This window comes from Taudactylus pleione, unplaced genomic scaffold (genome assembly GCF_031769625.1).
Source record: "Taudactylus pleione unplaced genomic scaffold, aTauple2 ptg000240l, whole genome shotgun sequence".
NCBI lineage: Eukaryota > Metazoa > Chordata > Amphibia > Anura > Myobatrachidae > Taudactylus > Taudactylus pleione.
Window position 1 is genome coordinate 5792 of NW_028284642.1, and position 13532 is coordinate 19323.

General features: G+C 45.9%; 1 protein-coding gene across 1 annotated transcript in view; it reads left to right on the forward strand.

Annotated features, from left to right (window-relative positions):
• The first annotated feature begins 4500 nt into the window (after positions 1 to 4500).
• The window catches only part of GPSM1 (G protein signaling modulator 1), a 209702-nt gene continuing 200670 nt past the window's right edge, over positions 4501 to 13532 (forward strand). The window contains exons 1-2 of the mRNA XM_088479542.1: positions 4501 to 4694; positions 13361 to 13469. Coding sequence (XP_088335668.1) covers positions 4501 to 4694; positions 13361 to 13469 — 303 coding nt within the window. The remainder of the gene's footprint in view (positions 4695 to 13360; positions 13470 to 13532) is intronic.

Genomic DNA, 13532 nt, shown 5'->3' on the forward strand with positions numbered 1-13532 from the left:
TGTGTTACCGGCACATTAGTGTATATCACAGCTTGTGTTACCGGCACATTAGTGTATATCACAGCTTGTGTTACCGGCACATTAGTGTATATCACAGCTTGTGTTACCGGCACATTAGTGTATATCACAGCTTGTGTTACCGGCACATTAGTGTATATCACAGCTTGTGTTACCGGCACATTAGTGTATATCACAGCTTGTGTTACCGGCACATTAGTGTATATCACAGCTTGTGTTACCGGCACATTAGTGTATATCACAGCTTGTGTTACCGGCACATTAGTGTATATCACAGCTTGTGTTACCGGCACATTAGTGTATATCACAGCTTGTGTTACCGGCACATTAGTGTATATCACAGCTTGTGTTACCGGCACATTAGTGTATATCACAGCTTGTGTTACCGGCACATTAGTGTATATCACAGCTTGTGTTACCGGCACATTAGTGTATATCACAGCTTGTGTTACCGGCACATTAGTGTATATCACAGCTTGTGTTACCGGCACATTAGTGTATATCACAGCTTGTGTTACCGGCACATTAGTGTATATCACAGCTTGTGTTACCGGCACATTAGTGTATATCACAGCTTGTGTTACCGCACATTAGTGTATATCACAGCTTGTGTTACCGGCACATTAGTGTATATCACAGCTTGTGTTACCGGCACATTAGTGTATATCACAGCTTGTGTTACCCGGCACATTAGTGTATATCACAGCTTGTGTTACCGGCACATTAGTGTATATCACAGCTTGTGTACCGGCACATTAGTGTATATCACAGCTTGTGTTACCGGCACATTAGTGTATATCACAGCTTGTGTTACCGGCACATTAGTGTATACACAGCTTGTGTTACCGCACATTAGTGTATACCACAGCTTGTGTTACCGGCACATTAGTGTATACCACAGCTTGTGTTACCGGCACATTAGTGTATACCACAGCTTGTGTTACCGGCACATTAGTGTATACCACAGCTTGTGTTACCGGCACATTAGTGTATACCACAGCTTGTGTTACCGGCACATTAGTGTATACCACAGCTTGTGTTACCGGCACATTAGTGTATACCACAGCTTGTGTTACGGCACATTAGTGTATACCACAGCTTGTGTTACCGGCACATTAGTGTATACCACAGCTTGTGTTACCGGCACATTAGTGTATACCACAGCTTGTGTTACCGGCACATTAGTGTATACCACAGCTTGTGTTACCGGCACATTAGTGTATACCACAGCTTGTGTTACCGGCACATTAGTGTATACCACAGCTTGTGTTACCGGCACATTAGTGTATACCACAGCTTGTGTTACCGGCACATTAGTGTATACCACAGCTTGTGTTACCGGCACATTAGTGTATACCACGAGCTTGTGTTACCGGCACATTAGTGTATACCACAGCTTGTGTTACCGGCACATTAGTGTATACCACAGCTTGTGTTACCGGCACATTAGTGTATACCACAGCTTGTGTTACCGGCACATTAGTGTATACCACAGCTTGTGTTACCGGCACATTAGTGTATACCACAGCTTGTGTTACCGGCACATTAGTGTATACCACAGCTTGTGTTACCGGCACATTAGTGTATACCACAGCTTGTGTTACCGGCACATTAGTGTATATCACAGCTTGTGTTACCGGCACATTAGTGTATATCACAGCTTGTGTTACCGGCACATTAGTGTATATCACAGCTTGTGTTACCGGCACATTAGTGTATACCACAGCTTGTGTTACCGGCACATTAGTGTATATCACAGCTTGTGTTACCGGCACATTAGTGTATATCACAGCTTGTGTTACCGGCACATTAGTGTATATCACAGCTTGTGTTACCGGCACATTAGTGTATATCACAGCTTGTGTTACCGGCACATTAGTGTATATCACAGCTTGTGTTACCCGGCACATTAGTGTATATCACAGCTTGTGTTACCGGCACATTAGTGTATATCACAGCTTGTGTTACCGGCACATTAGTGTATATCACAGCTTGTGTTACCGGCACATTAGTGTATATCACAGCTTGTGTTACCGGCACATTAGTGTATATCACAGCTTGTGTTACCGGCACATTAGTGTATATCACAGCTTGTGTTACCGGCACATTAGTGTATATCACAGCTTGTGTTACCGGCACATTAGTGTATATCACAGCTTGTGTTACCGGCACATTAGTGTATATCACAGCTTGTGTTACCGGCACATTAGTGTATATCACAGCTTGTGTTACCGGCACATTAGTGTATATCACAGCTTGTGTTACCGGCACATTAGTGTATATCACAGCTTGTGTTACCGGCACATTAGTGTATATCACAGCTTGTGTTACCGGCACATTAGTGTATATCACAGCTTGTGTTACCGGCACATTAGTGTATATCACAGCTTGTGTTACCGGCACATTAGTGTATATCACAGCTTGTGTTACCGGCACATTAGTGTATATCACAGCTTGTGTTACCGGCACATTAGTGTATATCACAGCTTGTGTTACCGGCACATTAGTGTATATCACAGCTTGTGTTACCGGCACATTAGTGTATATCACAGCTTGTGTTACCGGCACATTAGTGTATATCACAGCTTGTGTTACCGGCACATTAGTGTATATCACAGCTTGTGTTACCGGCACATTAGTGTATATCACAGCTTGTGTTACCGGCACATTAGTGTATATCACAGCTTGTGTTACCGGCACATTAGTGTATATCACAGCTTGTGTTACCGGCACATTAGTGTATATCACAGCTTGTGTTACCGGCACATTAGTGTATATCACAGCTTGTGTTACCGGCACATTAGTGTATATCACAGCTTGTGTTACCGGCACATTAGTGTATATCACAGCTTGTGTTACCGGCACATTAGTGTATATCACAGCTTGTGTTACCGGCACATTAGTGTATATCACAGCTTGTGTTACCGGCACATTAGTGTATATCACAGCTTGTGTTACCGGCACATTAGTGTATATCACAGCTTGTGTTACCGGCACATTAGTGTATATCACAGCTTGTGTTACCGGCACATTAGTGTATATCACAGCTTGTGTTACCGGCACATTAGTGTATATCACAGCTTGTGTTACCGGCCATTAGTGTATATCACAGCTTGTGTTACCGGCCCATTAGTGTATATCACAGCTTGTGTTACCGGCCCATTAGTGTATATCACAGCTTGTGTTACCGGCCCATTAGTGTATATCACAGCTTGTGTTACCGGCCCATTAGTGTATATCACAGCTTGTGTTACCGGCCCATTAGTGTATATCACAGCTTGTGTTACCGGCCCATTAGTGTATATCACAGCTTGTGTTACCGGCCCATTAGTGTATATCACAGCTTGTGTTACCGGCCCATTAGTGTATATCACAGCTTGTGTTACCGGCCCATTAGTGTATATCACAGCTTGTGTTACCGGCCCATTAGTGTATATCACAGCTTGTGTTACCGGCCCATTAGTGTATATCACAGCTTGTGTTACCGGCCCATTAGTGTATATCACAGCTTGTGTTACCGGCCCATTAGTGTATATCACAGCTTGTGTTACCGGCCCATTAGTGTATATCACAGCTTGTGTTACCGGCCCATTAGTGTATATCACAGCTTGTGTTACCGGCCCATTAGTGTATATCACAGCTTGTGTTACCGGCCCATTAGTGTATATCACAGCTTGTGTTACCGGCCCATTAGTGTATATCACAGCTTGTGTTACCGGCCCATTAGTGTATATCACAGCTTGTGTTACCGGCCCATTAGTGTATATCACAGCTTGTGTTACCGGCCCATTAGTGTATATCACAGCTTGTGTTACCGGCCCATTAGTGTATATCACAGCTTGTGTTACCGGCACATTAGTGTATATCACAGCTTGTGTTACCGGCACATTAGTGTATATCACAGCTTGTGTTACCGGCACATTAGTGTATATCACAGCTTGTGTTACCGGCACATTAGTGTATATCACAGCTTGTGTTACCGGCACAGTAACAGAATTGGTCAGACTGAGTAACCGCACACGGAGGGGGCAACTCTCAGAACTTCTCCGCCTTGCTCATAGACCGTGTGACTATCCCTGGCCGGGTCCTTTCCATCTACTACATCAGGCGGCTGCCGGCACCTGGCAATCACACGGTTGGGCCGGTAGTAGGCTTGTCTTATGTCTTTACGCGTTTCATCACTCCGGACTTCCTCCTAAGCGTCGTTCTCCAAGTGCCAGCGGCCAGTTGTGCAGGATAGAATAGCTGCTAATAAATTTGGGTACATTTCATTATTGTCCTGTTTTGTTTGGGATGAGTTGGATTAAAGCAAACGTGCGCTGCTAGATGGATGCATTGTGAATTTGGGATACATGGACAATATTCTGAGACCTAGAAGTGCGTGTGCTTAGATTATAGACGGGATATATGCACATTGCAATGTTGGATGGAGTCTCTGTATCCCCACCCAGTGATTAGGTCCCTGGAATGTGCTAGCTGGCGATGTACAGCACTGACCTGCAGCTTCTGTTTCCCCCCAGGAAGACCCTACAGCTCTCCAGACAGTTGAAGGACCAGGCCGTTGAAGCGCAGGCCTGTTACAGTCTGGGGAACACGTACACACTGCTCCAGGACTATGAGAGAGCCATAGACTATCATCTCAAGCATCTGTCTATAGCACAAGAGCTGGGAGACAGGTAAATCCAGTGTTATGTACGTTCTTTGCACATTGTCCCCTATTCTTTTATTACTAATAGCTTTCATGTCTGCAGAACATTGCTCTGTTACTCCTACCCCCTGACAGATACATAGTGATGTATTGTGCAGACTATTACATTACTAGCAGCAGGGGGGGGCAATGTATGTAAACATACTGTATGTGCATCATGTTTGCATGCAGACATCCACAAGTGTATTATATTTATATAGTTAGCCTGTTACTTCCGCCCGTTGTTGCCAGTAATGATGGCTGCACGCTCCCGAGTGTGGCTTCTCCAGGTGAGCGCCCCGGACTTCATACATTGCTGATGGTTCCTGGTCATGTGACCAGTGCCGCACCACATTCAGTAATGGGATGTCTGCCACCTACAGGGGAGAGCGCGCCACTGCAACAATAAACCCCACATTAACTCTCATTAGTAATAAGAAACGAGACCGTTTGCCGGATCCAGCGGGAACAGAAAAAAATAAAGAAAATCACATACTGTAGAAAAAGTTAAATATATTTTGTGTCCCCCTACCGAGCTCTGTTCTGAGACTCTTGTGGTTACACTAATAAACAATACACACAGAGCCTGATTCAGCACGGATCGCTATTCTTATACACACGCAGCGCAGTTGCTAATATCAGCGGTGATATGTAAATGTATGCATTCGCATTGCGATTGCAGCTTGAGATAAGGACGCCCCCTTCCCCTTACTCTGTAGCCGATTGTTTCTCTATGTTGCCCAAGTATACGGATGTGAGTAACATCGGACCCAGACGCACAGGTAACGCAGGTCAGACCTCACTCAGGAACTGCTCACTTCTGCGCACGCTATGAGGCCTCAGGCGGCGTCTGGTATCGCTGTGGCTAATTTATGCACGCCCCTGCAACGCCGTCCCAACGTACTGGCCACGCCTACGTTCGCCCGACCAACCCCGTCACCAGCCACAAACGGCACTTCCTGTCACACTGCCATGGGTCTGCGTAGCCTTTGTGATATCGCAATCCCGATTGCAACAGCTAGTTCGAGCACTGCGATACGTATACATGTACAGAACGCTACAATTGGCCAATTGGGTGCATATAAGCAACTGCTATCCTTGCTGAATCCGGCCCACGGTGGGTAGCACAGATGGTGTAGTGGTTAGCATTACTGCCACACAGCACTGAGGTTGTAGGTTCCACAACCCTATCTGTGTGGAGTTTGTATGTTTCTCCCTGTGTACTTCGGTTTCCTCCCACAATCCAAAACTATACTGGTAGGTTAATTGGCTCCCAGCAAAATATTTACCATATTGTGTGCGTGTGCTTGTGGTAGGGAATATAGAGTGTAAGCTGCACAGGGGCAGGGACTGATGGGAATGACGCTACGGAATATGTGTGCGCTATATAGATAACTGGCAATAAATAAACCAGCTCACCCTTACTTACACAGCCAGACTGGGAATTATCTACGCCCCAGGAAACATACTGCACAGGGTAAATGTGGCTACATACCTAGGCGTATGTTTCTGTCAGCCCATGAGATGCCTGAAAACATTCATGGACACAATCCTAAAAAAAATGTTTATTATCGTCTACAGCAGTGGTCCTCAACTCCAGTCCTCAAGTCCCAGCAACAGGCCTTGTTTTATGGATTTCTTTACTCATCCACAGGTGAGGTAATCCATATCACTGGGTCAGTAGTGATCCCACCTGCTTCTAGAGACTGAAAACTTGGCACTGTCACACTGTGTAGAGATGTGGTATAACTGCTTAGTTTCCACTTTTCCTGTAGTACATTCTACGTTCTGCTGATCTCCCTGGTATAGATTCACAGCTAATGGCACTAAATTCAAGTTTAGCCACAAGAGGGCGCTGAGAGATCAGATTACAAGAGAAGAATTAAATCCAGCAGGCTTGGGTACAGGTCTAATAGAACTACAAATCTCAGCACACCCTGGCAGATGTTATCAGGAGATGCTTTGGCCATAACAAACTTCTGAGCATTTAATGTTACCTCGATGCCTCCTGTAACTTCTCTTGGAGTCAGTGATTCCCACCCAGTATGTCCCATAACTGTAGGTGTCCTACATAAATGTCTAATAGGGAGCTGGGATTACGCGGTGAGAGGTGTCAGATTTACATACAGATTAGAGGAATTATACAAAATGTGCCTTGTTATGATACATTGTAACATTTCTCAGCATTAATGTGTCACTTGGACCTGATATTATGTTAGTGTGTCACAGAATCAATAGGTTGGGTCCTACTGGTCAAGAGCCATCCTAGTGGTTCTAGTCTCCAGTCCTTTAGTACCTCCAACAGGTCATGTTTTCTGTATTTCTTTAAACGTACACAGGTGAGGTAATCTATTTTGCGGTTTCAGTATTTACCCCTCCTGGTTCCGCAGACAGAAATCCTCCAAACATGACCTGTTGGGGGTATTTGAGGAGTAAATAATTGTAGCTATTGATGCTGGAACTGGCCAAGGGCCCATACCCAAACCAGTTAGTTAATTTTCTTAAGAAACGATAAATAATAATAATAATAATAATTTTATTTATATAGCGCTTTTCTCCTAAAGGACTCAAAGTGCTTTACATTTACAGTATAAAATATAAAACAAGCTTTTTACAAGGGACATTAGTGAAATGCTGGGTGAATAGGTCTTGAGTCTATTTTTGAAGGTTTCTTGAGTGGAGGCCTCTCGGACTGTGCGGGGAAGTGAGTTCCATAAGGTTGGAGCCCCATAACTGAAATAATAAATATCCAGCTTAATTCAAGGAAGTCTAATTGGCTCGAGCTGCGTGACGCTAATAATTGGAGATGTGGAATAAAGATCAGCAAATGGTGAACTGCAAATGCTTACTGCGCACATTGCACTCAGATCTGTGGATGGTTGTACAGCAGACAGGATCGTGGCCATGGAACGGTGACATTAATAACATTTCACACCAGTTTCCACTTCCATGGGCAGATTTTCCTCACTAGGAGACAACAGTCACAGGACGTTCCCCATCGCAAACCTGGGCACCGTTCCCAGCATCCTCTGCCAGCTATCGGGCATGGCGTGCTGGGTATGCCCAGGCCTGTTGTATATGGTGCATGGGAGACACCCCGGAGAAGTGAGGACATATAGCCGCCCGGATCTTACCAGCTGACAGACACAGTTACAGCTGATCACATCAATCATTTCGGTTCCCTCATCAATGTGATTGGTGTTAGTTGCTTTCCTGCTTGTTAAAGGCTGTTGGAGCCAGGCCTGTCCCCCTACATAGACCCAGGGAGTGCTCAGGCATGGGGAGAAAGGTACCAGGCTGGCGGGGTGGACGCCTGTCCTTAGGGGATTAGAGGATAAGTTATTGTGTCTTATATAAATCATGGGTCCCTCTGCTGCAGGTGGCTTCTTCCTCCAGTACAGGGACCCAGCCCTGGGCAGGACTAGTAATGAATCACTGGCAGGAGACTCTGTATCATTCCTTATTGGATGAAGCTTTCTAATGCTGGTCCCACCCAATGTGTAGTCAGACTAATTACATTCTCACCAGGCAACAATAGTCACCGACCGACGGACCTCTCTACTTCTGCTGAGAATAAGAGAACCATCCCCTCACTGGCTAAAGCTGGGTACGCACTATACCATCTATAACGCCCCTGACGCACTTCTCAACGATATATCGTGCACATCGTATAGGGTGTACACCTGATCCGTCGTTTGCAGCATTGTCTGATCTCCGGTTGTGCACAGCAGTGAATGACGATGCAGCGTGTGATGACACATTGCACTGTTGTACGGGGCGCGCTCATTACCTGGTTGCGTGTGCTTTACATTACCTGGTTGCGTGTGCTTTACATTACCTGGTTGCGTGTGCTTTACATTACCTGGTTGCGTGTGCTTTACATTACCTGGTTGCGTGTGCTTTACATTACCTGGTTGCGTGTGCTTTACATTACCTGGTTGCGTGTGCTTTACATTACCTGGATGCGTGTGCTTTACATTACCTGGTTGTGTGTGCTTTACATTACATTACCTGGTTGTGTGTGCTTTACATTACATTACCTGGATGCGTGTGCTTTACATTACCTGGATGCGTGTGCTTTACATTACCTGGTTGTGTGTGCTTTACATTACATTACCTGGATGCGTGTGCTTTACATTACATTACCTGGATGCGTGTGCTTTACATTACATTACCTGGTTGCGTGTGCTTTACATTACATTACCTGGATGCGTGTGCTTTACATTACATTACCTGGTTGTGTGTGCTTTACCATTACATTACCTGGTTGTGTGTGCTTTACATTACATTACCTGGATGCGTGTGCTTTACATTACATTACCTGGTTGTGTGTGCTTTACATTACATTACCTGGATGCGTGTGCTTTACATTACATTACCTGGTTGCGTGTGCTTTACATTACCTGGATGCGTGTGCTTTACATTACATTACCTGGATGCGTGTGCTTTACATTACATTACCTGGTTGCGTTTGCTTTACATTACATTACCTGGATGCGTGTGCTTTACATTACATTACCTGGTTGCGTTTGCTTTACATTACATTACCTGGATGCGTGTGCTTTACATTACATTACCTGGATGCGTGTGCTTTACATTACATTACCTGGATGCGTGTGCTTTACATTACATTACCTGGTTGCGTTTGCTTTACATTACATTACCTGGATGCGTGTGCTTTACATTACCTGGATGCGTGTGCTTTACATTACATTACCTGGTTGCATGTACATTACAGAATCTAATAAAGCATACTTATATTCACATACAAGGCCATACAAATTACTGCTTAGTTACGGGATGCCAACATCTGTCGGTAAGTGCCCTAACCCTCCCCATAACCCCCCCCCCAACCCTACCACTTACCATCGGGATGCTGGCGCTGGGTTTCTGAATGACGCCGGCATCCCAACAGCTGGGACTAAAACTACATCCCCAATATACTACACATAAAAGGTCATGGATGTATATATATATCTATATATCCTCCCGGTTACAGGACCATTCTCCCCATCTGGCCCCTTACTGGGTCCTGTACCTGCACTAAGCACTGTTCCCGCACTAAGTGGCACTTACCATCATGTCACTTATTTTCCTACAGGCTAAAAGCTGGTGAGTCTCCGGTAATTACCCAGTGTTACTGTATTAGTGTTTTTCCCAATTGTAAAGAGTAACTCTATAGAAATATATGTTAATATAGAAAAACATAATCTGCAGCCAATCAGAGCATTAGACCATTATCAGGACTAGACAGCCTACAGCCAATCAGAGTATTAGAACAACAAACTATTGGGGCTGTACAATTCAGCGTGCTGTTAGCTTTGCGGACGGCACTTTAGTCAGATTTCTTAGATCATTTAGTCGATCTGTTTGCCAGCTTAGCGCTGCAACAGCCTCGCGGCTGGCACTTTAGTCAGAGAATGGCGATTCTTGTGACTAAACACCCAGGCTAAGTTGTGAGAACCGGCATTCTCCGACTTAAGTGGTTCTAGTGGATCTAATCGGCAAGGTGAATTGATTAGCTCCAGGACTAACTTTCCGCGCTATTCACCTCGCTCGGAATTGAATCTCCCGCTAACAGAGCTCCCTGCAATATAGAACGACGGCGTTAGAGATATTGCAGAGTTTCATGGGTCCCATTTTGTCCAAACTTTTATTTATTTAAAACAAAGTATTGTATGGTATGGATATTGTGACCTGTATTACAGGAAGGAGAGCGTAAGTAACAACCCCCACATACACACACAGGCTGGGTGTGATAGTATAGAGTGCCGCCCCAGCGATCACATCAGCCAGGACCCCTCTGTAACCCTGCACAGGACGCTCCAGACAACCCAAATATGGGATGGGGTGGTTCCATAGATTAAGGCAGTAGGACCCCAGTGTCACTGACGTATGTCACCCAGCAGCCCCGCACGGCTCATGTTTATCATTTAGGCTAAAATATCTGAGAGCCATAGAGCAGGCATGTCAGACTCCAAATACCAACCGGGCCGAATATCCAAGAGAGTGTGCACTTAGAACTATGGGGCGCCCGTAGTCAGTATCTATACAGTGCCCCTTATGCTGTGTCCCTAGTAATGCCCCTAGTAGTGCCCCTTATGCCGTGTCCCTAGTAATGCCCCTAGTAGTGCCCCTTATGCTGTGTCCCTAGTAATGCCCCTAGTAGTGCCCCTTATGCTGTGTCCCTAGTAATGCCCCTAATAGTGCCCCTTATGCTGTGTCCCTAGTAATGCCCCTAGTAGTGCCCCTTATGCCGTGTCTCTAGTAATGCCCCTAGTAGTGCCCCTTATGCCGTGTCCCTAGTAATGCCCCTAGTAGTGCCCCTTATGCCGTGTCTCTAGTAATGCCCCTAGTAGTGCCTCTTATGCCGTGTCCCTAGTAATGCTCCTAGTAGTGCCTCTTATGCCGTGTCCCTAGTAATGCCCCTAGTAGTGCCCCTTATGCTGTGTCCCTAGTAATGCCCCTAGTAGTGCCTCTTATGCCGTGTCCCTAGTAATGCCCCTAGTAGTGCCCCTTATGCTGTGTCCCTAGTAATGCCCCTAGTAGTGCCTCTTATGCCGTGTCTCTAGTAATGCCCCTAGTAGTGCCCCTTATGCCGTGTCCCTAGTAATGCCCCTAGTAGTGCCCCTTATGCTGTGTCCCTAGTAATGCCCCTAGTAGTGCCTCTTATGCCGTGTCTCTAGTAATGCCCCTAGTAGTGCCCCTTATGCTGTGTCCCTAGTAATGCCCCTAGTAGTGCCTCTTATGCCTTGCCCCCTCCCCGTATAGAATAGGCCCCACTCTTCTGTGCAGTACTTACCTTTCTTCATGCTGGCTGCTGGGCACCGCTCCAGTCCACGCCATCCTCTTCCCGTATAGACGCTGCTGCTGACTAACTAGACTCAGACTAGCAGGCACAGGCTCCTGTAATCGCGGGTGACGTCATGACATCACTGGGAACGCCGGCCTCCGCGGCTTCTTTAGTCTCTGATCACTTCAGAGACCAGCGCTCCCACTTATAGATACAGTAAACGCTGAGCTGAGCTCCGATCGCGGCAGGGGTGAGGGCGGCATCATATATATATATATATATATATATATATATTATATTTGGGCTGCCAGACCTAGACAAGCTGGCACGTGACTAAAGCTGGAGACAGACTGGTAGATATATCCCCCGTCCCATTGAACGGGCGTTATTATAATGCATCGCCGGGTGTTTATATCTGCTCTGCTGGTGTCTATGGGTGACCCGCTGATTGCCCGTACACATGCTGCGGGGATTGACAGCTCACTTAAGCGGGCAATTTAAATGACCGCCCAGTTGAGCTGTCATGGCCGGCACATCGGGCAGACTTTTGGCAAATCTGTATACACTTAACAATCGTCAGACAGGTTGGCGGCCTAATGTGTACCCAAATTTACCAGAAGCAATATATACGCTAATTGGTGACAACAAAGAATGAGTATGGCGCTGTAATGCTGGGTATACACTACCGATACATCGTGTGTGCACCCACCAGTGTGTACCAGCGGACGTTGTTCTCAGACGTATTGTGTCAGCCCATGCCCATTATAACTGCTGATAAATCGTGTGTGCACCCACCAGTGTGTACCAGCGGTACGTCTGTGAGTGACGTCGTTCTCAGACATAGTGTGTCAGCCCATGCCCATTATAACTGCAGATACATCGTGTGTGCACCCACCATTGTGTACCAGCGGTATATCTGTGAGTGACGTCGTTCTCAGACGTATTGTGTCAGCCCATGCCCATTATAACTGCAGATACATCGTGTGTGCACCCACCAGTGTGTACCAACGGTACGTCTGTGAGTGACGTCGTTCTCAGACGTATTGCGTCAGCCCATGCCCATTATAACTGCAGATATATTGGAGCATCGTGCTGTGTACACTTATTGCACAGGCCGGCGGTGATTGACAGCTCAACTGGGCAGGCACATGTATTGTAAATGGCCGCCAGTTGTGACGTCAGTCAGAGCGCACTGCGCATGGTCTGGACCTGAGTGCGCAATTAATACATTTACAGGCGTGACGGTGGTGATCTAGCAGGTGACATTAGATTGCTATGAGATGCTGCGTTGTTACTACAGTAATAAGGTTATAGGAGGTCACAGGCTCAGTCAGCTAAGTATTATACTGGAAATATATAACCACCTCTGTCCATCCCTTTGCTGCCTGCTGGGACTTTATAGCACTGATTAGGAGAATAGGATTTGTGTGTTATCATACATATAATTACTTGTTGGTGGATTGACCCACATGCATGGGCTGCTAATGATTATTACAGCATGTGCACAGTTGGAGTAGGCTTTACTGTCCACTTTGTGGGTCACTTATTTTGCACTTTACAACTATTGCTCTTCCATGGAAAAGGTGTGATATCTGCTGTGTGATATCTGCTGTGTGATATCTGCTGTTATATTGTTCAGTGAGCGACGTGAGCACTATTGTGCAATAAATGTATTATGTAACTGACGTATTTTGCTTTGCCTTTAGAACTGTTTGTCCTATATCTGTACTGTGTTGTCAGTAGTGCATTTGCGTCCTGTCTATATAGAGGAAACGGTCTGTTAGCTGGGTTTAGCCGTCCTTGTGATGTGTGTAATAATACCAATAATCTGATCTGACCCCGCTCTCCTCCTATATGTGTAGGGTCGGTGAGGGACGGGCGTCCTGGAGTCTGGGAAATGCCTATGTATCTTTAGGCAATCATGAGGAAGCTCTGCGGTACGCCAGGAAACACATGGACATCTCCTGTGAGGTATGAGGCAGCTGTGTGTACTACGTGCTGGGCGCTTTACCAGCCTATAAGTGACAGTATTCT